The following is a 26081-nucleotide window of genomic DNA, read 5'->3' as shown; positions in this document are numbered from 1 at the left end:
TATGGCAAGAAGCAAAGTCAAGAACATAAGCAACAGAGACGAAGGCTACCTGGCATCTTCAGATTCCAGTTCTCTTATCTCAGTGAGACCTGGATACCCCAAAACACCAGAAAACCAAGACTGTGATCGAAAGTCATATCTCATGATGATGATAGAGGAATTTAAGATGAACATAAATAACTCCCTTAAAGAAATGCAGGAGAACACAGGTGAAGAGGTAGAAGCCCTTAAAGATGTCATACAAAAATTCCTTAATGAATTATAGCAAAATACAATCAAACAGGTGAAGGAATTGAACAGAACCATCCAGAATCTAAAAATGGAAATAGAAACACTAAAGAAATCACAAAAGGAGACAACTCTGGAGAAAGAAAACCTAAGAAAGAGATCAGGAGTCATAGACACAAGCATCACCAAAAGAATACAAGATAGAAGAAAGAAAGAATCTCAAGGGCAGAAGATACTATAAACTACCTGACATAGTTTGAAACTAAACCATTTCCCACCACTAATCCTGACATTTAACAGTCTTGGCTATGTAAATTGGTACACAAAAATCCACATGTGGTAGGAATGTGGGCATGAAGTATATAGCAAGCCCAGCTACCTCTTACAACTGCAAAGTTAGTTTATGGCCCTATCCATTACTTGTCTATGTCATGCTTATTGTCCTATAGACTAATCAGACTAAATGACATACCATAAAACTTCCCTTTACCACTGGAAAAAAAATGTATAACAATTAGGAATTCCCATTTTCTGTGTGATTATCTGAAAGTATTCTCTCCTTTATCTCTACCCCAACCCTTCATGCTGTAGATGGCTTCTATTTTTCCTACTCTTCCACTTTGTAGGATCTCTCCAAATGATATTTCCCCATATTTTTGAAAGACTCTCTTACTCTCTTACTCTCTCCCCTCTCCTTCCTCCTCTTCCACTGATATGATGCTCTGTCCCTCCTAACTGATCTCTCAACTCAGTATCTGACCAGGACCTACAAACACACCCATAGATCCAAGTTTTCTCTTCTAATGGACGTCATTTTAAAGAGTAATTGACTTTAACTTCTTTGTCCAATAAGGAACTTAGGAGAATTTTTTTTATCTTTTGTGTTTTCCTTTCTTTCTTTCTTTCTTTCTTTCTTTCTTTCTTTCTTTCTTTCTTTCTTTCTTTCTTTCTCTCTCTCTCTCTCTCTCTCTCTCTCTCTCTCTCTCTCTCTCTCTCTCTCTCTCTCTCTCTCTCCCTCCCTCCCTCCCTCCCTCCCTCCCTCCCTCCCTCCCTCCCTCCCTCTCTCTCTCTCTCTCTCTCTCTCTCTTTCTTTCTTTCTTTCTTTCTTTCTTTCTTTCTTTCTTTCTTTCTTTCTTTCTTTCTTTCTTTTCCCAGTGTTTCTAGAGGTGAAGTCCCTGGAACTATTTGTGTGGCTATGTAAGATCTCCCTACATTTCTAAGGGAATAGAGATATATCTGTAGGTTACATTCCATTTTCTTGAGAAGCAGGTGAATTTTGACCAAGTAGGGATTGTGAGCTAGAAACTATAGGTATTGGTGAGTTATATGGGTTCCTTTCAGGACTTCATAGTGAAATGATTGGCAAAAACCCTAGGCTTAATGTGCCTCCACTTCTAGTCATCATAAGGATGTTTACTCAGTTTAATGAGCCATTCTTAACAGTTAGCTAATTTTCTCACAGAGGGAATTGATCTGTAAAGAGACATTCATTTGTTATTCCTATTTATGGAAGCAATCAAGAGCCTCCTACTCTACTGTGTAGCTGAGAATAAACTTTTAACTGACAAAACAAAAGACATTCTTTTCAGGATATATACTATTACAAATGTGTTTTATACTTTCAACCAATATCCCAGTACTAAATTGACTTGGTTTTGTGTGTGTGTGTGTGTTGAATTTGATAAATAATAGACAAGTATGGGTAGAACATATAGAGAGTAAAAGAGGCTGGAGAAGATACATATTTACAATATTCATACATGGGATTTTTATGAAAAATAAATAAAAATTGACATTTTAAAGTAAGAAGTTTGCAACACTTTATTTTTGATCATCATTGTCACAATTTTGAAGGATGAGTTTTAGAAGATGTTCGCTGTTTTAATCTTGGAAAGTGTTCACAATTATCTACATCTGGGAGCTTTGTGGTTGTTTTAGCATAACAGGGAACATACTTTCTCACAAAACTCTTGGATGGTGTCATGGCTATATTGCAAAGGGACATACTTTTAGGTTGTTCTTGCTGAGATCCGTGGTTTATGGCAGCTGATAGATAATACTTTTCAAGATTAAGAATATGCTCAATTGCTTTTTCTACATTATCAGCGAGACCAGTCACTGTGATATTAGGATTATATAACCCTTTTGGAGGTAAACGTATATCTACTTGGTATTGATCCATGATTTTATTGATGGTTTTTCCACGTACTCCAATAACATTGCCACGAACCTGCTGGTTTAGGGTGATTTCCTTAGAAATTGTTTTTTCAATTTTATGCAACAATCTCATTATTGCATCTCGGGCAGCTAGGGTGTTCTCTTTATAACCAGTAATAGTGATTTGTTCTTGCATATCATGGGTTCCTTTCTTTGGAAAATGGATAGTAACATCATGTTCTGTGCAAATTTGAGTAATAAGCAAGCCCTTGTGACCGGTGATCTTGGCTTGATATTTAGGATCTAGATTAAACATTAACTTAAAATTTCTTAGTGTTCGATCTTCTACTTCCATTTGTAAAGACTTGACTCGCTTTTGTAATTTTATCTTGGCTTGTTCCACATTTGCTGAAAGACCCATAATAGATATTATATCAGAATTTTTTCCAGGTTGTGACACCTGCATATGCACTTCATATTCCTTTACTAGTTTGCGTAAACCACTTCCCTTGTGCCCAATGATGTAAGGTTGTAGGTGAAGGGGCACATGGACTTCAGTAGTAACAGGAATTATAGATGCTAGAGCTTCAGTAGCTGCCTTGCAATTTTCCACTTGACCTGAGATAAATATGGTGTCACCTTTCCTTGGGGAATTGGGAGCAATCTCTTTAGCAGTCCTTTTCCACTTTTCTTTTCCTTTCTCATGAGTACCTAAATCCATATTTAAGGCTGGCTTCTCTATATCTGGAAATTTGATTTCAACTTTATAATCCCTAGCAATTTGTTGGATTCTCGAACTTATTGGTCCCATGATAAAAGGTTGGAAAGAGTGGGGTAGAACATACCGAGTTGTAATTTGGGAGCCCAAAGGCTCAAAAATCTCCTTAATGTGTTTCTTTGCTGCCTCAACACAAGGTTTTGCCCCTCTTATTGTGACTTTTGTATTCTGTCTCCCTGAATAAGAGAATGTAATAACTACACCACCATAGTCTTCTGCCATTTCTTTTAAAAGCTGGCCTCTCCGCATGACAAAATAATGGTGAAATCTACGGTTTATTAGTATGGAATCATCCACCTCATTCTCAAAGTCTTTAACTAAATCATCTAGTTGTTTTTGGACCTCTTTAACAGACTCCTCAGTCCCTGTAATTGTTATGGTTTCTTGATCCTTATTTGTAGGGTTAGGGAAAAAGACACATGTCCCAGTCTCATCACAGATTTTGGAAATATTACCTCCATTTTTGTTCAGTAGGAATTGATGGTACTTTGATTTGATATGAAGAGTCTCAGAGTAATTTTTGGCTTGTTCTTCTTCTGAAAGTTTTAGAAGTTTTGTTTTGGCCTTTTCAACATTTTCGATGGTGCCCATGATAATGATTTTATTCAGGTTTGATTTGCCTTTTGGAAAATGCAGATGGATCTTCCCACATTCTTCTATGATTGAATTTAACAAACATTCTTTAGGATTAGTCAGATGTTTGTATAGATTAGCAGGAATGATAATTTCCTCCTCTGCAGTATCAGCTAACTCTTGCTGAAGTGAAAGTATCCAGTTACGTGCAATTTCACAATTTTCTGGATATCCAGTAATGATGAACTCTTCTGAATTGCAGCTTTCTGGTGGAAAAGTAATTTTGGTATTGGTTGCTTCAGAGATTTTTCTAATGTTTGAAACTCCTTTTCCAATTATCCTTTTGTGAAGCTTTTTTATTATAGGAACACTTATAGAATAGTTATTTTCTTTAATATCTGTCAACATATTCTCTAAATACTGTGCACACTTTTCTGATTCATATCTTGGCCCTATCAGTTGAACAATATCACTTTTCTCTGCAGGGTGTGGAAAGTTGAGGATAACATCAGGGAATTTCTTACAAATTTCTCGAACTCTTTCACCTTTTTGGCCAATAAGAATGTGATGAAATTGGTGTTTGATGATTATGTCCTGGCTATACTCTTCTTCCAAGTTATTTGCCAGATCAAGTAGTTCTTTTTTGGCCTGGTGGACACCCAGAGATTCTCCCTCAATTCTGATTGAGTAGTTCGACTCATTTTCAGGAAACATTGTGATAGAGACTTGGTTCTTCTCTGTAATTCTATTTAGAATCTCCCCATTATTTCCTGTCAGGTATTTGTAAAATTTACTGTCACTGTTTATCTCAGTATATTCCATTTTACTCATTAGGTCCTTGACAATGATGTCAAATTTTTCTTGAGCATAATTTACGTCATCTATTGGTCCCTTCAGTGTTATCTTGTCTTTAGCTGTAAAATGTATTTGAACCTTTGGCACACACTCTGTTATCTCAGATATTTCCTCACCTTTTGTACCAATAATAAACCTGTGCAACCAAGAAGGAGCGAAGATTGAAGAAGCAATGTAGTCATCATCATTGTCATCGGCTTCATTAAATAATTCCCCAGAACTGTCAAGATCACTGTGTTGTGTCATATAATCTGATATGCTTTCTGATTGTGACTGTCCTGTTGAATCTTCACTTGTGTCTAGGATCTCTTCTAGAAAATGTCTTTTGAGACTTCTGGTACCACTGTCTTGAAATGTCATCATCATACCCTCAGTTATAGTACTGGTTTTTTTAATCATATCATTTTTAAGACAACCTATCTGATCCACATGCAGTTGTCCTTCATTAATATCTAAATCTGTCTCCTTGGCACTAGAGAGTTCAAAAGGGACATGCTCCTCTGTTTCTTGGAAAATGTCACTTGCTTGAAGGTATGGCTTCACAGTCAGGGGATTAAATGATTTCTCCATTTCTAGTATCTGGATATCACCTTTGTTACTTCTGGCAGATGTAGATAGGCTTCCATCTGAAGACTTCATCTTTGTCTGATTCACATCAACACTATTTATACTGTTGTTCTGATTATGTGGACTTGTGATCTGAGTGTTTATTTGACCTTCTTGCTCCAAATCTTGTGATTTATTACCAGTCTGGTTTAGAAAAAAACAATGTTCTTGTTTGGAAATGAGAGTTAAAGGTAAATATTGTTTTTGACACCATTTAAAAATTTCATTCTCAGCATTTGTGACAGCTTCTGGGTTGCCAAAAACTGTCACATAAAGACCTTGGTCTTTGACAAAAGATGATTCTAAGTTGACACCAGTGTTTTCCATGATATGTGCATAGAACTTTGCTAATGTACCTTCTCCAAATTGAGTCAAATACTTTTCTTCTTCTAGTAATACATGAAAAATCCGAGTAAGGTTTGAAATTTCCCCAGCCTTAAAAATATTACTGTTTGATGATTCTGCAGTTTCTTCAGGATTTCCTGAAAAGTTTCCTTGCTCTAGGTGTTGATTGACTTCCTTGTCATTTCTGGACATACGAACCACATCATTTGGATTTTTATAATGATTTTCTTTTTGAGCAGACTTGTTTTGTTGTGAAGCAGAATTTCTTTTGGAATTCATTTTTGATTTTTGAACAGATTTAATTCAAATGTCTTGCAGATAAAATGTCAATAGCAAAAGCACAAATATTTCCTGTAGCTTCCTCCTTGCATATTACTGTATGGGAAAAAATTAACTCTTTAAAGATGCTGTACCTTTCTAAATTAATTTATAGATGCAAGATAATGAAAATTACATTCTAATAGGTATGAATTTATATTTGACAAAAAGTTCAAATCCATCTATTAATCTATACTTATCCTGAGAGTACAAGGAATGCTTAGATTATAAGGAACAACCACCACTGTTTTCCAAAGGAAATTCTTATATTTTCTAAAAGTAACCTTTATTTTTCTAATTCAGAAATATTATTTTTTACAAGTACCCCAAACAGCACTATTGAGTACCTATAATTATTTGAAAAAAACGTAAGTCTCTAAGAAGATATTACAATATCCAGAATTTTTATTTTTCTTTTCTTTTATAAAGAAATAACTTAAAAATTCACACATTCCCTGTACACTAGTAAATATTTTGTTTGTTTTAGTAAACTTAGAGTTCTGTACAACTCAGCTTCACTACATTTCTATCACCCTATAGAGATCCCTGAAGCTCACTTGTGGACAACTTCCATTTCTACCATCACACTCAGGAAAAGTAAATAATATTTTTAATCTGATTAATATGGAAATTTTATATAAAAAAAGTATAACCTGCAGATCCAGGTGAACCCCCATTCATTACTTGATTATAGCACTGATTCTTATAGAACAGATTTTTAAATATCTCTATATTCTCTATGATTGATGAGATTCATCCATATTAAACTATAAGGTAATACATTTATTCTGATTACTTAACCAGTCTGTTTTTATTAAAATTAATCAAAAGACTGTTCTGATGTAATTTTCTTTCAGAGGACCACTTAAATTACTAGAATTATATACACAACAAGGTATTACTGTCTGCTTTGTTAAATTCAGGGACCATATTTCATTCTACAGTCTTCCACTAGGTGATTTAATTTATTCTTGCAACTCTATCACCAACACAGGTACCAAATGAACAATCTCACACTTAACCTGGAATGTTTATCCATAGAAGCTGTTCAGTATCCCCATTGTCTTTTCTAAGTCCATGCAACAGATTCTTATATTGTATCCATATGTTTTCTATTCCTGTTCTATTCTGGTTTTGTACTTTTATATATTAAAAATTTTAGGAGGCTGGAGAGATGTCTCAACAGCTAACAGTATATATTGCTTGTGTAGAGGAACTGAGGTTGATGTCTAGTACTAACTTTGTGGGCCATATCTGTCTGTAACTCTACTTCCAGGGAATCTGAAACTCTTTTCTGAAGACAGAGGCAATGCTCCCATATATATACATATATACACAAAGTCATACACATATATAAATAATTAAAAATAAAATAAATTATTTAAAAAAATAAACCAAATGTTATGCCACACATTTAATTTTGTTGTTTTGTTTTGCTTTGTTTTGTTTTATTGGTTATTTTATTTATTTACATTTCAAATGTTAACCACCTTCCCAGTTAAACCCCCATCCCCTCCCCTGTTCCCCTGCTTCTATGAGGGTGTCCCCCCACCTACCCACCACATTCCTCCTCAGTGTCCTAGCATTCCCCTACACTGGGTCATTGAGCCTCCACAGAACAAAAGGGTTCCCTTCTCATTGAGGCCAAGTAAAGTAATCCTCTGCTACATATGCAGCTGGAGCCATGGGTCCCTCCTTACTTAATCTGTGGTTTATGGTTTAGTCCCTTGGAGCCTTGGGGGCATGGTTGATTGATACTATTGTTCTTTCTTTGGAGTTGCTAACCCCTCCACAGGTTTAGTCCTTTCCTCCCTTGGGCTCAGAGTCTTTAAGACTATTCAATGAGAACAATCTGAAGTGAATATCAATGGAGTTAAACACAACACCAGAGCAATTCTTACAAATATGATTTCTTAATAAAGTAAATTTATAGTACTGAATATTTATTTTTGTCATATCGTATTCCTTAGAATGTGGATCATACAAGAGAAGTCATAAGCATTCTCTCCATTTCCTTGATATAAAATTAGGGGAGCATTTCATCTGTTATGTTTCTAAAGGGAAAGGGATTTTTTATGCTAAATGACACATGGAAACTATTTCTTCTGTTATATAGAGTTGTCATTTATTAAAGTTCAGTGAATAACGATAGATAATCTATTGGTTCCATTCTAGTTTGTTACAGATCATATTTGTAAAACAGTAGCAGTTTCTAAATATCCTCAGGAATTATTTGTAAATTTGTATATTTTATAAATTATAATTTAATTTTAAGTAATGAACCTTTGCTAATATTCCTCATCTATTTTCATAAAATACTTTTTTGTGAGGTCTTTGTAAATAAAAATGTCACACAACTTGATTAAAGTCTTTATATTTCATTGTATTTCTATACAGTTAAAAGAGACACTCTGAATTTGTGAAGCTTTGGTTTATATTTAACAATCTTGTTGTCAACTACATTTTTGTAATTTTACAAATCTCTCAAACTCCACTATAAAATATATGACAAAGCTAAAAGTAAAAACAATTATCTTTGTCAACATGTCATCTTTCTTTATGATTTAATTTTACCCATTTTGTTTTCCTTCTTACATGTTATGTTATAGCTACACTTATATTTCTTCACCTGTATCCAAGTATACATTATAGCCTAAGACCTAATATGAGAGAAAACATGTATTTGTGGAGTTTGAGATTGGTTGATCTTGTTTAATATTATAAATTCTAAGTCAATATAATTTTCTTCAAATTTTGTGGAAAGGATAGACCAAGTACTTTCCTTCCTTTACCAGATATTATGTATCCAGATGGTGATAATTTCACCATTTTTAAAGAACAAGTTGCACTTTCATTTTGAATATTTAAACATTTACCTATTGCATACAGATACTCATTCAAACATTATGTCTGAGATCCTCTATGTGCAGTTATCTTATCATGTCAAACATTCTTCATTGCTGAAATTAGCTTTGAGCAAGCTTATACAATATTAGATTCCATAAAAGCTTGTCATGTTTTAGCCTACCTTTTTTTTCTTGTCCAGTTTCTTCTTGATGGCGAATCTCTGAGAGCCCGGACTTAGCTCACAGGGCTCTATAATAATTAGAGATGAAAATTTCATGGAAGTGGTGACTGGCCTCAATGTGAATGGCAACGCTGAAAAGAAAATGGGAATTTTCCAATTAGTTGAACAGTAGAATGACACATTATTTAGAATGTGTTGTCTAAAATCAACATCAAGAATGGAAGTTAATATATTAGGTTGATTATTCTAAACTAGCAGGTTTGAATGTCATCTAGCCTGAGACCCCCATCCCCTTCTACATTTCTTGTAAGACATCATTTTAAGAAGGAGAAAACTATCATAATTACTTCACCTTAGAATTTTAATGGTGACAATTGCCATTATTTAAAAATCAAAATATCAGTTAAAAAATAAAAAGCTTGAGTACTAGGATATATTTTTTGAGGACAATTATGTAAAAAGCATTTGTTCCTGGTAAAGCATGAGTATTTCATATATTTTAAAATGTTCTTCAAATATCTTTTATTTGTTTTTCTACACGATTTTTAATTCAAAGAAATTGAATTAAAATTCCAAAGTGCCCAATATAACGTAAATTTATTCCTTAACAGAGTCTCTCTGTAAAGAACAAAGACATACTCTTGTCTCCTCAAAAGTTAATCCACATAAAACAGTTAATCATCTGGGTAAGAAAAAAATATATATATAAAAAACCTATCTTTTCCAGAATGAATAAATAATGATTCTATGTTTGCATATTGTTAGAAACAATGAACTCCTCTGTCCACTCTCCCCTAGTCACTTCATGATAGCATGTTTTACACAATGGCTCTTTTCATCAGTGATCAATCACAAGCCTTAAGGGTCCCAAAGCTTACTTTGAAATCAAATTAATCTTATCTTCACATGTATCTTATATATTCTGTCCATATTATTCTACAATTTGTTCTGTGTCTCTTCTCCAAATTCATTCAAAGGAGCCCACAAGAACCAGAGAGCTGAGAAAAGGCTAGAGTCATATTGAAGAACAAAAATATGTCAAACAATAGCTTATTTATATGGTATTTAGAGTATATAAAGAGTTTCTTTCTGAATATTACTCAAAATATGTAAAATTTAGATAATCCTAACAATACTAATTTATGTGCTAGTACCAATGCCTTTTAAAGCAATATTACTGTAATAAAATGTATAAATGATCATTGTTAATAGCATTGGTAGCTGAAAGTGATTGTATGTTTATATATATATATATATATATATATATATATATATATATATCTTATATATAGTTTGTTGTTTATACAGTGTGTGTTTGATTTTATATCTATATCTATATCTATATCTATATCTATATCTATATCTATATCTATATCTATATCTATATCTATATCTATATCTATATCTATGTATATATATATATATATATACACACACACACACATTCTGTTATACATTTTCAAATTTGATCAGAAGTTTTTTAAATTGTTCAAATAACTCATTTATTTTCAGATCATAGTGTTTGAATTTAAATGGTTCAAAACCACTGTGATGCTTTTAGGATATTTAAACCTTGATAATATGGCATATGACATATATAATATTATAAGAAATTGTAGTACTATATAAATATTTAAGGAAAAGAATGATATACACCTTTAGCAGAATTCTTGGGTAGAAGTAGTTTCAATAATTCGATGAAAGATTTATTTGCAAAATTTAAAATATTTGCTTTCAAATTCATACCATATGAAAACTGACTTAGCTTTAGCTATTAGACCTGAAGAGATAGGTCATTCTTAACAAAATAGTAAATGTGTGCGTGGGTGGGTTGGTGGGTGTGTTTTTAGTTGCCCTATAGGGTCCAGAAGATGGTTATTCAATCCTCTGGAACTGGTTATACCCATTTGTGAACCACTTGACAACTGGGAACTGGTATACTGGGAACTGAACACTGATTCTGTATAAGAGCAGCAAGTCCTTTTAACTATTGCCTGCTCTCTCAGTCCTTACCTTGTTATTTAATGCTATGGTTCAGTAATTAGAATAAAGTTTATACATAAACAAACTGGGTCAGATATATTTTAATGTTGCATTGCATTACAATAAAAATTGACTTGATGGTATGAAAATGGTAAATATATTATTTTAAATATTAAGTTATTATAACTGTATACTGTGTAACTGTGACATATCATTTGAATTTTATTCATAACCAACATCTCTTTGTTAGGATATATAATCCCTATCTTGGTTTTTTGTTTTTGTTTTTGATTTTTGTTTTGTTTTGTTTTGTTTTGTTTTTTTCGAGACAGGGTTTCTCTATATAGCCCTGGCTTTCCTGGAACTCACTTTGTAGACCAGGCTGGCCTCAAACTCAGAAATCCACCTGCCTCTGCCTCCTGAGTGCTGGGATTAAAGGCGTATGCCAACACGCCAGGCTAATCATTATCGTATATGTATGTATGAATGTATGCATGTATGTGTTAGCATCTTGTCTGTGCATGCTTTTGTACTAAATAATGAATTAAATTATAAGACAGGATCTTGGGCACGATCTCAGAAGAGAGTCCTAAGGTCCTCAGAGGACTATCTACACTGCCGGCACCCTGGCACACCCAGGATGTTGAAATCACTGGTGAGTGGAAAACATTAATTCCAAAAATCACAGAGGGTCTTCTGCTAGCAAGAACAGGGACAAAGGGTACCTGCGGAACCAGATCCATCTTGAGATCTGTCTTGGTGGAGGGTCCAAAGGTCCCCAGGGAACTCTACAAACTGCAGGGACCCTAGCACACCCAGAATCTTGAGAACACTGGTGAATGGAATGCAACATCTGTTCCAAAAAAAAAACCCAGAGGGTTTTGTGCTAGCAGCAAAAGGGTAAAAGAACAAAGGCAGGCTTTAGCACACATAGAATCTTGGGATCACTGAGACCAGTCTACACAGCAGAGCACGTGGACAGCAGAAGCAACAGGGCTTCTTAGACAGGGTTACTTTGGGCCTTCATCCTCAGCTAGGAGACAAAGCTGAGAGGCAGACTCCTAGGCACCTTCCTAGCCAGAGGAGAATCAGCCTCCAGGGAGTGCTCTGACCCCAGAAATCAGAACTTGGATCTGAGCTCCAGACTTCTGTGCACCTTCCCTGCAATAGGAGAGCTTGCCTGAGAGAGTACTCTGACCACTGGTACTCAATAGAGAGATGGTCTCCCAGAAGTGCTAACAAAAGATAAAAAAATCAGAGGAGGAATAAGCTCCAGCCAGAGACAGCTAGTACATCTCACACCAGATATTACCAGATGGTGAAAGGCAAACGAAAGAATCTTACTTGCAGAAACCAAGACCAACGGGCATTATCAGAACCCAGTAAGACAATCACAGCGAGTCCTGGATACCCCAAACACCTGAAAAGCAAGAATCATGTTTAAAATCATATTTCATGACATAGGTAGAGGATTTTAAGAATGGCATTAATAACTCACTTAAAGAAATACAGAATACTGCTAAACAGGAAGGAGCCCTTAAAGAGAAAGCACAAAAATCACTCAAGGAATTACATGAAAACATAGCTAAACAGTTAGAAGTCATTACAGAGGAAACACAAAAATAAATGCCTTAGAGAGTTACAGGAAAACACAAACAAACAGATGATGGAAGTAAAAAAAAAAAAAACCATAAAAGATCTAACAATGGAAGTAGAAACAATGAAGGAAACCCAAAGGGAGACAACTCTGGAGATAGAAACAATAGGAAAGAAATCAGGAACCATAGATGTGAGGAGCATCAGCAACAAAACACAAGACATGGAAAAGAGAATCTCAGGTGAAGAAGATTCAATAAAGACATGGACACAACAATCAAAGAAAATGCAAAATGCAAAATTACCCTAACCCAAAATATCCAGGAAATCCAGGACACAATGAGAAGATCAAACCTAAGGATAATAGGTATAGCTGAGAATGAAGATTTTCAACATAAAAAGCCAAGAAATATCTTCAACAAAATTATAGAACAAAACTTCCCTAACCTACAGAAAGAGATGCCCATGAACATACAAGAAGCCTCCAGAACTCCAAATACACTGGACCAGAAAAGAAATTCTTCCTGACATATAATAATCAGAAAAACAAATGCACTAAATAAAGATAGAATATTAAAAGCAGTAAGGAAAAAGGGTCGATAAAATGTAAAGGCAGACCTATTGTACTAAACTTCTCACCAGAGAAAATGAAAGCCAGAAGATCCTGGGCATATGTTATGCAGACTCTAAGAGGACACAAATGTCAGACCAGGCCCAGCATAACTCTCAATTACCATAGATGGAGAAACGAAAGTATGCCATGACAAACCAAATTCACACAATATCTTTCCATGAATCCAGACATTCAAAGGATAATAAAAGGAAAACACCAACACAAGGATGGAAATTATGCCCTAGCAAAAGCAAGAAAGTAATACTTCAACAAATCTAAAAGAAGACAGCTACAAGAACAGAATCCCAACTCTAACAACAAAAATAACAGGAAGTAACAATTACTCCTCCTTAATATCTATTAATATCAATAGACTCAATTCCTAAATAAAAAGACGTAGACTAACAGACTGGCTATACAAAGAGGACACAACCTTTTTCATGCATACAGGAAACCTACCTCAGGGAAAAATACAGAAAGTAACTTAGGGGAATAGGCTGGAAAACAATTTTCCAAACAAACAGTATGAAGAAACAAGATGAAGTAGCCATTGTAATATCAAATAAAATCGACTTCCAACCCAAAGTGATCAAAAAAGACAGGGAGGGGCACTTTATACTCATCAAAGGTAAAATTTTCCAAGAAGAAGTCTCAATTCTGAATATCTATGCTCCAAATGTAAGGGCATCAACATTCATTGAAGAATCTATAGTAAAGCTCAAAGCCCATAATGCACTTCACACAATAATAGTGGGAGACTGTATCACCACATTCTCATCAATGTACATATCCTGGATACAGAAACTAAACAGAGACACATTGAAAGTAACAGAAGTTATGAAAGAAATGGCTTTAACAGATACATACAGAACATTTTATCATAAAACAAAAGGATATAACTTCTTCTTAGCACCTCAAGGTACCTTCTCAAAAATCGACCATATAATTGGTCACAAAACAGGCCCCAACAGATACAAAAATACTGAAATTACCCCATGCATCCTATGAGAACACCATGGACTAAGACTGATCTTCAATAACAATATAAATAATAGAAAGTCATAATTTACATGAAAGCTGAAGAACACTCTACTCTATGATACCTTCGTCAAGGAATAAAGAAAGAAATTAAAGACTTTTAAGAGTTTAATGAAAATGAAGCCACAACATACTCACACCCATGGTACACAAGAAAAGCAGACCTAAGAGGAAAACTCATAGCTCTGAGTGCCTCCAAAAATAAATTAGAGAGAGTATACACTAGCAACTTGACAGCACACCAAAAAGTTCTAGAACAAAAGGAAGCAAATTCACCCAAGAGGAGAAGACGTCAGGAAATAACCAAACTCAGGGCAGAAATCAACTAACTGGAAACAAAAAGAACTATTCAAAGAATCAACAAAACCAGGAGTGTGTTTTCTGAGAAAATTAACAAGATAGATAAACCCTTAGGCAGTATCACTAAAGGGTACAGGGACAGTATCCTAATTAACAAAATCAGAAATGAAAATGTAAACATAACAACAGAACATGAAGAAATCCAAAACATCAACAACAACAACAACAAAAAAAATAAAATGAATAAAAAAGAAATCCAAAACATCATCAGATCCTACTACAAAAGGCTATTCTCAACAAAACTGGAAAACTTGGATGAAATGGACAAATTTCTAGACAGATACCATTTACCAAAGTTAAATCAGGATCAGAGTACCTTCTGTTTCTATTTTGTGAAATAGTTTGAGGAGACTTGCATTAGGTCTTCTTTGAAGGTCTGATAGAACTCTCCACTAAACCCATCTGGTCCTGGACTTTTTTTGCTTGTAGACTATTAATGACTGCTTCTATTTCTTTAGGGGAAATGGGACTGTTTAGGTCATTAATCAGATCCTGATTTAACTTTGGTTCTATTTCTTTGTTGTTTCTTTCTGTGGTTTAAGTATCAGAGTAATTGTGGCTTCATAGAATGAACTTCAGACCAATTTCCCTTATGAATATTCATGCAAAAATTCTCAATAAAAGTCTCAAGAACAGAATCCAATAACATATCAAAATAATCATCCAACATGATCAAATAGGCTTCATTTCAGGGATGCAAGGATGGCTTAATATATGGAAATCCATCAACGTGATCCACTATATATAAACAAACTCAAAGACAAAAACCACATGATCATCTCATTAGATGCTGAGAAAGCATTCAACAAAGTCCAACACACCTTCATGATAAAAGTATTGGAAATATCAGGAATTCAAGGCCCATACCTGAATATATTCAAAGCAATGTACAGCAAACCAGTATCCAACATCAAACTAAATGTAGAGAAACTCAAAGCAATGCGACTAAAATCAAGGACTACACAAGTGTGCCCAATTTCTCCCTACCTATTCAATATAGATCTTGAAATAAGAGCCAAATCAATTCGATAACAAAAGGAGATCTAGGGGATACAAATTGGAAAGAAAGAAGTCAAATATCACTATTTGCAGATGAAATGATAGTATATATAAGGGACCCAAAAAATTCCACCAGAGAACTCCTAAACCTGATAAACAGCTTCAGTGAAGTAGCTGGATATAAAATTAAATCAAACAAATCAGTGGCCTTTCTCTACAAAAAGGACAAACAGATTGAGAAAGAAATTAGGGAACCAACACCCTTCACAATAGTCAAAAATAAAATAAAATACCTTGGTTTGACTCTAAGGAAGGGAAATATCTGTATGATAAGAAATTCAATTCTCTGAAGAAAGAAATAAAAAAGATCTGAGAAGATGGAAAGATCTCCCATGCTCGTGGATTGCCAGGATCATTATAGTAAAAATGGTTATTTGCCAAAAGCTTTCTAGAGATTCAATGCAATCACCATAAAAATACTAACCCATTTTTTTCAATGAGTTGAAAGGGCAATTTGCAAATTCATCTGGAATAACAAAAAAACCTTGGAAAGCAAAAATTCTTTTCAATGAAAAAAAGAACCTCTGGTGGAATCATCTGGCCCAACCTCAAGCTGCACTACAGAGCAATTGTGATAAAAACTGCATGGTACTGGTACAGCAACAGACAGGTAGATCAATGGAATAGAATTAAAGACCCAGAAAAGAATCCACACCCCTATGGTCACTTGATCTTTGACAAGGGAGCTAAAACTATCCAGTTGAAAAATGACAGAATTTTCAACAAATGGTGCTGGCACAATTGGCAGTTATCATGTAGAAGTATGTGAATTGATTCATACTTATCTCCTTATACTAATGTCAAGTCTAATTGGATCAAGGAACTCCATATAAAATCAGAGACACTGAAAATTATTGAGGAGAAAATGGGGAAACGCCTCAAAGATATGGGGGAAAATTCCTGAACAAAACAGCAATGGCTTGTGCTATAAGATTGAGAATTGACAAATGGGACCTCATACAATTGCAAAGCTTCTGTAAGGCAAAAGACATTGTAAATAAGACAAAAAGATCACCAACTGATTGGGAAAGGATCTTTACCAATCCTAAATCAGACAGAGGACTAATATCCAATATTTATAAAGAATACAAGAAGATGGACTCCAGAAGATCAAATAACCCTATTAAAAATATAGTACAGTGCTAAACAAAGAATTCTCAACTGAGGAATACTGAATGGTTGTCAAACACCTGAAAAATATTCAACACCGTTAATCATCAGGGGAATGAAAATCAAAACACCCCTGAGATTCCACCTCACACCAGTCAGAATGGCTAGGATCAAAATTTCAGGTGACAGCAGATGCTGGCAAGGATGTGGAGAAAGAGGAACACTCCTCCATTGTTGGTGGGATTGCAAGCTGGTACAACCACTCTGGAAATCAATCTGGTGATTCCTCAGAAAATTATACATAGTACTATGCGAAGATCCAGAAATTCCTCTCCTGGGCATATACCTAGACGATGTTTCAACTTGTAATAAGGACACATGCTCCACTATGTTCTTAGAAGCCTTATTTATAATAGCCAGAAACTGGAAAGAACCCAGATATCCCTCAACAGATGAAGGGATACAGAAAATGTAGTGCATTTACACAATGAAGTTCTACTCATTAATTAAAAACAATGAATTCATGAAATTCTTAGGCAAATGGATGAGTCTGGTGGATATCATCCTCAGTAAGGTAACCGAATCACAAAAGAACATATGCACTCACTTATAAGCGAATATTAGCCCAGAAACTTAGAATATCCAAGATACAATTTGCAAAACACATGAAACTCAGTAGAAGGAACACCAAAGTGTGGATATTTCACTCCTTCTTAGAATGGGGAAGAAAATACCCATGGAAGGAGTTACAGAGACAAATTTCAGAGTGGAGACAGAAGGAGAGACCATGCAGAAACTGCCCCCTCCCCCCAGGCATGCATTCCATATACAACCTCCAAACCCAGACACTGTTGCATTTGCCAGAACAATATTGCTGACAGGACACTGACGTACCTTTCTATGTGAGGCTATGGTAATGCCTGGCAAATACAGAAGAAAAAAAAAAAAAAAGAAACTATGGCCTTCCATACCACAAATACATAAAAAATGTCTATGATGACACATCTTGATTCATCATCAACTTAGAGATCTTACCTTTAACTTATGAATCTGCATAAAATAATTATTTTATACCACTTGATTGTATCTCTAAGTGGGATAGGGTACAGAAAATTTTGGAAGGAAATAAAAAGCATATAGATGAGATATTTAGTCAAAATCGTTATGTCTGTCTTCATAGAAAAGAGAATAAGCAAGATCATAATTCCCAGTGGGGTGATAATCATAGGTTGATAACAGAAAGCCTTATTACACAAATTTAAAAATGTATTAAGAAACTTGTTATGTTTGAGAAGATCAGAAGTGTGACTCAAGGGGAATTAACTCTTGCCTTATATTTAAAATACTGGTTGAAGTTCACCAACTTGATTCCTTTATTGACAGAAGAAGAAGAAGAAGAAGAAGAAGAAGAAGAAGAAGAAGAAGAAGAAGAAGAAGAAGAAGAAGAAGAAGAAGAAGAAGAAGAAGAAGAAGAGGAAGCTCTTTTATATTGATAATAGTCAATCAGTCCTGGACATATAAATACAGCTTCAGAAAATATAGATTGACCCTTAGATCCCTCAGACTTGGCTATTTTTTCGTTTTTATTTTATTTTATTTTATTTCTATTTTTCAGATTTGGCTATTGAACACCAAAGTCTTGTTCAACAACCAATATCTTGAGGATGAACAATGGGAACAAAAGAGAGGAAATAAAAAGACCCAGATGATAGTGTTCAGATTATGTTCACTCTTGAGTGAGTTGTTGGTCCAACTTAAATGCCAAAGGATCTTCATTGTAATCTTCAGAGATCAAAATTAAAAGTCCATGTACCTTTCAGTAGAGTGGCTAAGATGATCACCAGGGTCAAGCACCATACAGCCTTACTCTCTAGTTAATGTTCTATGAGGAATGGCACTGGGATATAGATATAGATATAGATATAGATATAGATATAGATATAGATATAGATATAGATATAGATATAGATCCAAGATAAGATATCTTCATTTATATCTTTTATTGAGAAATAAAAATAAATTTAGGAAAGTTTAGAAGACTACTGTTTATACCTTGCTGGGGAGTATGAATCTGGAAATTTCCTTTCTGAAATAAAATGAATAATGTCAGAAACATAAAAAAAAAAAAAAGAATTGACTGGACCTTTGATGAAAGAATTTTTTTTCAAGGTTGTACTGAGCATCTCTGTAGTTGTTAAACCACAGGAACTGGACAGCTGGCTTCATTTATGCAGTATAAAATCAAAAGCTTCAAACAGAGTGTTCCCACCTGAAGACTCAAAAGAGAACACCTATTCTGTGAGTTGGTGGAAGACCTCGAATTTCTCTTCAAACACAAGTGTCCCCCTTATAAGTGTTGTCTTAAGTGTTCTGAAAATGTCCCTGATGAGGTTTCTCTTCTAGAATCCTAAGCCAATACAGGGCAATCTATGTGCTCCAAGCAAAAGGAAATATTTTACTTTGCTTTTATTTGTTCTTCTTCTTGCTACTGGAATAAGCAATCTGTTTTTACCTATTGTAATGCAGATATTTGATCTCAATAACTCCTTTCATTGATGGCTTTGTCCTAAAATGTAACAATTACAAGCAATCCTTTAGAAGACTCTGACTTAGTGTGAAAGAAATGAGCCACACTGAGGCAACATATTCAGGTTTGAAGTATGTTCCATATAATGAAATCATCTGTGGAGGATGGGAAGAGGAACCTGAAACCTAAATACCAAAATTGGAAGACCATTCCTTCAAGACATTTCTTCAAGCTAAAGAGCTACATAAAGGTCTTTGAAAAACTCAGTGTTTGTGTATTTTCTAGTTTTGTTGGAACTGGCTTATTATGTATAGGGATCTTAAATGTACAAATCTGTTGGATAGTTGATAAGAAAATGAGAAAAAAATACTCTGGGATCAAGAGGAATACGATGTTTCAGACTCTAATCTTATATATCCCATCTTTATCATGTCCTCCGGCAACAGATAATTTAACTATTCTCTCAGGACCTGATCTGAACCTGTTAAAATAAGCAATGATACTGGGCACGAAACATTGACATACATCTGTTAAAATAACAAAAAAATTTATCACTACATAACAATACCAAAAAGGCTTAACTATTGTCCACCATTCAATCTTAGTATGCTTTATGTCCAGAATATAACTGAAAAACTTTCTTACACAGTACCCACTCTCCTTCAATATGCAAATATTATTACTTCCTTGGAAATTGACCCTTATCTTTTAAAGGAACCTGGATTTATGGGATCCTTTTATAACACTGAAAATCTTTTCCATATCTTTTTTTCATATACACACTTGGTCCTAGGGTCCCTCTAATACTGCTACAAACCTATAGACCATTTGTAGTAGTATCTAATTAATTCTGCTTAAATTGACCTGGTGGCAGTGGTTCATTTTCCTCTAAGCTTCCCCAGACATAGACCTGCAGCCCTTTTGTCTGTGTTCCCTGGCATGTAACACGAGGACTGTCTTTCTGTCTTCTATACCTCAGAGGCCAGATATTACTCTTCCTTCCCTGGCATGGGGGCTATCCCTTTTTCCTCCCTCAGTCCCTTGCCTGGAAATCCTAAATGTACCACCCCTGTCTTTCTGATCAGCCATTAGCAGCAGACAGCTTTATGTACCAATCAAAACCAACTAGGGAAAGAACCCTCAGCAACTTAACATGCAGATTCTGGTGCAATTTTGGAGACGAAATTAACATAATGCAAGCATTAGACCAAACCACAACAGCCATCGGGCATGATTTTTTTGTGTGTAAGAAGGATACTTTCTGTTCTAATCCAGAGATACCAAAGTCCATGTACTACAATATCCACCTTCTCAAATTATAATATAGTCATAAGACTTCCCTAACATTCCCTACCAACTTGGGATTCTTTCTCAAGAACTCCTAATTACGTATTTCTTTTTTTTTGTTGTTGTTCTTTTATATATATATATATTTTTTATTAGGTATTTTCCTCAATTACATTTCCAATGCTATCCCAAAAGTCCCCCATACCCCCCCCCTCACTCTCCTACCCACCCATTCCTACTTTTTGGCCCTGGCGTTCCCCTGTACTGGGGCATATAAAGGTTGTGTGTCCAATGGGCCTCTCTTTCCAGTGATGGCCGACTAGGCCATCTTTTGATACATATGCAGCTAGAGTCAAGAGCTCCGGGGTACTAGTTAGTTCATAATGTTGTTGCACCTACAGGGTTGCAGATCTCTTTAGCTCCTTGGATACTTTCTCTAGCTCCTCCATTGGGGGCCCTGTGATCCATCCAATAGCTGACTGTGAGCATCCACTTATGTGTTTCTTATAGAAGGAAGAAAAACACAGCACTAGATGTTACCTAACTTACAGTATTTGACAACCTAAATAATAATAAGCCAAGAATGCGAATCAATCCATACTTATCTCCTTGTACTAAGGTCAAATCTAAGTGGATCAACGAACTTCACTTAAAACCAGAGACACTGAAACTTATAGAGGAGAAAGTGGGGAAAAGCCTTGAAGATATGGGCACAGGGGAAAAATTCCTGAACAGAACAGCAATGGCTTGTGCTGTAAGATCGAGAATTGACAAATGGGACCTAATGAAACTCCAAAGTTTCTGCAAGGCAAAAGACACCGTCAATAAGACAAAAAGACCACCAACAGATTGGGAAAGGATCTTTACCTATCCTGAATCAGATAGGGGACTAATATCCAACATATATAAAGAACTCAAGAAGGTGGACTTCAGAAAATCAAATAACCCCATTAAAAAATGGGGCTCAGAACTGAACAAAGAATTCTCACCTGAGGAATACCGAATGGCAGAGAAGCACCTGAAAAAATGTTCAACATCCTTAATCATCAGGGAAATGCAAATCAAAACAACCCTGAGATTCCACCTCACACCAGTCAGAATGGCTAAGATCAAAAATTCAGGTGACAGCAGATGCTGGCGTGGATGTGGAGAAAGAGGAACACTCCTCCATTGTTGGTGGGATTGCAGGCTTGTACAACCACTCTGGAGGTCAGTCTGGCGGTTCCTCAGAAGATTGGACATAGTACTACCGGAGGATCCAGCAATACCTCTCCTGGGCATATATCCAGAAGATGCCCCAACTGGTAAGAAGGACACATGCTCCACTATGTTCATAGCAGCCTTATTTATAATAGCCAGAAGCTGGAAAGAACCCAGATGCCCCTCAACAGAGGAATGGATACAGAAAATGTGGTACATCTACACAATGGAGTACTACTCAGCTATTAAAAAGAATGAATGTATGAAATTCCTAGCCAAATGGATGGACCTGGAGGGCATCATCCTGAGTGAGGTAACACATTCACAAAGGAACTCACACAATATGTACTCACTGATAAGTGGATATTAGCCCAAAACCTAGGATACCCAAGATATAAGATACAATTTCCTAAACACATGAAACTCAAGAAAAATGAAGACTGAAGTGTGGACACTATGCCCCTCCTTAGAAGTGGGAACAAAACACCCTTGGAAGGAGTTACAGAGACAAAGTTTGGAGCTGAGATGAAAGGATGGACCATGTAGAGACTGCCATATCCAGGGATCCACCCCATAATCAGCATCCAAACGCTGACACCATTGCATACACTAGCAAGATTTTATCGAAAGGACCCAGATGTAGCTGTCTCTTGTGAGACTATGCCGGGGCCTAGCAAACACAGAAGTGGATGCTCACAGTCAGCTAATGGATGGATCACAGGGCTCCCAATGGAGGAGCTAGAGAAAGTACCCAAGGAGCTAAAGGGATCTGCAACCCTATAGGTGGAACAACATTATGAACTAACAAGTACCCCGGAGATCTTGACTCTAGCTGCATATGTATCAAAAGATGGCCTAGTCGGCCATCACTGGAAAGAGAGGCCCATTGGACATGCAAACTTTATATGCCCCAGTACAGGGGAACGCCAGGGCCAAAAAGGGGGAGTGGGTGGGTAGGGGAGTGGGGGTGGGTGGGTATGGGGGACTTTTGGTATAGCATTGGAAATGTAAATGAGCTAAATACCTAATAAAAAATTAAAATAAAATAAAATAAAATAAAAGTCTAATTGTTGTTCTAAAAAAAAAAGACTTCATTGGATTAAACTGAATTTTATTTTCTACCCCATGTAAATTACTGCATTAGAAACGTCAGTATATGCCCTTTCCCTGCTACTACATTAGACAAGGTAGGCCACTAGAGTTACTGTTGAGGAAGCTTTGACCCCTTTATGCAAGACTTTAGATATTGTGGGACCAAAATGGAAACAACTACCATAATGTTCAATAAATATGCTGCTTTTAAATTAATTTACTGAAAGTTGAACAGAATCATATAAAATTAAGAGAGATGATTAAGGTATACTCAAACCTAAACTCTAGTATCTGTTGGGAGTAATGACTAGGATTTACCTTTAAATAAATGATGAACTCGATATGGGGAATAATACCTACAGTGGCTTTATTACTCATGCTTCTGATTAGCTTATTACTCAAATTCTTGTATATTAAATCTTGGAACTCAACTTATATCTCCTAGAATAAAACAACTTTTTAAAGTAAATGTCCTGACCTTCCAGAACTACCCACTTCATGACCCATAAAAGCCTGAACACAAAGAGGAGAATCATCTCTATTGCTAGGTAGAATGGAAAGAAAATTCAATGGACTGTATTAGGCAATGTCTATGCACAATCACAGATGATTGCTTGCTTTTGTTAATTGGAAAGAGTTTTAGTATTCCAAATGTTTGGGGTACACCTGAGGTAGAATGGGAAATAGGGCAGGGCAGCAGAGGAAAACCCAGGTACTAATGTGAAAAAAACAAGTAATTGCACCCAAAATTTTGAACAAGGTTACTATAACATATAGCAAATCCAAAAAGGTAAAAAAAAAAAAAAAAAAAAAAAAAAAGTCATGGGATCCCGTTTGGGGAGCAAGTCCACTATCCAGGTTTAGGATAATTCCAAGTTAGTTTTTCTCTTAAATAACTATCTCATTACCTGTAACAATCCATTTTTCTCTGTGCAATTCATTGCTGAGACAGAAGATCGTCAAAAATGCCTCCCATGTACATATTTGCACAAATAATCTTAATATTGATTTTTGTATGTTTGAGATATTTTTTGATGATAATGATGATGATGATGATGATGCTTGAGAGTCTATCTCATATGCAGGCCTTAAATGTTCTTAATTTTCTTTATAATCAGAATGGCCCTGAATTTCTGATTATTCTGCCTACATCTATCAATTGATGTAATTAAAGTCATGCACCAACACCACAAATTAAAGATTAAACCATGAGCATCATTCATATTAGGCAAGTACCCTTCTTACTGAGATTTATTACTAGCTCTATGACTATATTATGATGATAAGTATCTAGTTAAAATCTGATGGCAAACCTGTCAATCAGCTTTGGTCCCTATCTCATATGCCCTTGGTAAATCAATGTTTTTGCATATAAGGATAAGAGATGGATAAAGGAAGTGAAAGGATCAAATTGTTCCTATGTAGAACTTGAGATGCCATAATAAATTAATGATAATCTCCTTTACAAATCATAAGGTGCATATTTAGTAATCTTGTTAAACTCATTGAAAAGTTTAACAAGATCTTCCCTTACCCACACAGGGACAGAGGCTTCTCCTGACAAAGAGAAAATTCTGTTTTACAAACAGAAGAAAATTTTCTGAAACAAGAATATTAAATGAAATATGGCACCCTGAAGATACTTGATGTTGGGGGGAATACATATTCCCTTTAATGAGATATGTACTTATAGGATACCGAACTAGAAATCTTAAGTGATTGAATGCACATTAGAGGAAAAGGCAACCTAGATAGATGTCCTTAATGGTAAGATTAGCTAAAACTTAGATAGTAAACATATGACCAGTCATTACAAACAAATTCAAAGATGTGCACAAAACACAAAGTATAGCAGGAACAAAGATGCTGTGGGATAAAATATATACAGAATAAAATAAATATATTAATTTTAAGAAGAGATGCTTATATGGTAACATTAAATGGCTTTTTAAGTACAGGAAATAATTGAGAGAATTTTGAAGAATGAAAAATAAAACTGAAAATTTAAATGAACTGTTTATTTGTATATGTCTTTAGTCACATCATTCTGAATATGAAGGAGGTAGGATTAAGAGTTCAAATTCATCCTAATTTTTTAAAAAAAAAGTTCACAGTTAACATGGGTTATGTAAGACTAATAGAATATAATAACATAGCAAAAGGATGGAAATGAAGTACATCATCTTCGGATAAGGAATAGTTAAAATGCCAGTATTTTGTAAAATACTCTGTTGCAATAGTCAAAGTTCAAAAATTAATCAGAAATCAACTAGTGTGCTGAAAAATTTACACTATTCCATGTTAAGTGTGATATTTAGGGTGCTTTAATATGGCTCTGAAATACTGAGTAGACAGAGGTCTAAAGGACAATTTAGAAAAAAAATTGGAAGTTCTCTTGACTTCTTAGTGTAAACAACAAGCCAAGTAGTCACAGTACTAGGATTGGCCTAGGTTCAGACTAGAAATGAATGTCCAGTTAATTAATATAAACTTTTGATAATTAGGAACAGGAAAGGAAATAAATAATATAAAAGATTTGCTGATTTTAGAAAAAAATATAATTTTAAAGAAATAGTATCGAAATTAGAGTTCATGAAATAATGTATTAAAAATATTCTATTGTACCTAAAGTTACTATATTTTTAATAAATTAAAGATTATTGTTCAATAAACATCTTTTCTAATTAGAATATTACTAGAAACATATGTACTTAGGATAATTTGTTGGGAGTTTTATTTCATTTGTCAAAAACAAAGTTAATCATTTAAAATTCCTGAAATTTAAAACAAAACAGAGACAAAACAACAAAAAGTTAAAATATCAGGGCAATCAATGACAGTAATGAGACATTTTTTTATAAAAGAAATCGAGAGTCTGATTCCATGACTAAAAGGAAAACCAAGATAGTCACATGTTTCTAATTAGCATGTTGTTAAGATATTAAACTAACACACAGTATATTCTCATACATGGGCATAAATTCCATTACTACAATTAGATAAGAATAATTCGGGAAAAGAAATAAAGAAATATACTTAAGAGACTTAAAAGTAAGACCAAGTAAATTCCCATGGAAAGTAGAGGATATCTTTAGGAAGAAGTAATTAAATAATGGCCCATCATTTAACTGAGTAATTATATAGGTCAGAGGTCCAAATCAAATGTAACCTAATAGAATAATCAAAAGTCAATGGAAAGTTACCTAAAAATACAAAGAAGTTAAAAAGTAAGCTTGATACCTGGAAAGGATGAACTACCAGACTGGACAAAGCTGGAGGTTTCTGAATCTACATGAAGGTTTCTATGACAACTGAATTGTGAGGGAAA

General features: G+C 34.9%; 1 protein-coding gene across 1 annotated transcript; it reads right to left on the bottom strand.

Moving 5' to 3' along the window:
- Nucleotides 1-2028: 2028 nt before the first annotated feature.
- Nucleotides 2029-26043, bottom strand: Gm382 (predicted gene 382). The gene is made up of 3 exons (NM_001033241.3): nucleotides 25994-26043; nucleotides 8889-9019; nucleotides 2029-5917 (listed from the first exon to the last, which is right to left on the bottom strand). The coding sequence occupies exon 3, from the start codon at nucleotides 5819-5821 to the stop codon at nucleotides 2069-2071; it is 3753 nt and encodes a 1250-aa protein (NP_001028413.2). The 5' UTR covers nucleotides 5822-5917; nucleotides 8889-9019; nucleotides 25994-26043; the 3' UTR covers nucleotides 2029-2068.
- Nucleotides 26044-26081: the final 38 nt, after the last annotated feature.

This window comes from Mus musculus, chromosome X (assembly GCF_000001635.26).
Source record: "Mus musculus strain C57BL/6J chromosome X, GRCm38.p6 C57BL/6J".
Lineage (NCBI taxonomy): Eukaryota > Metazoa > Chordata > Mammalia > Rodentia > Muridae > Mus > Mus musculus.
This window is presented reverse-complemented; position numbering and strand designations above follow the sequence as displayed.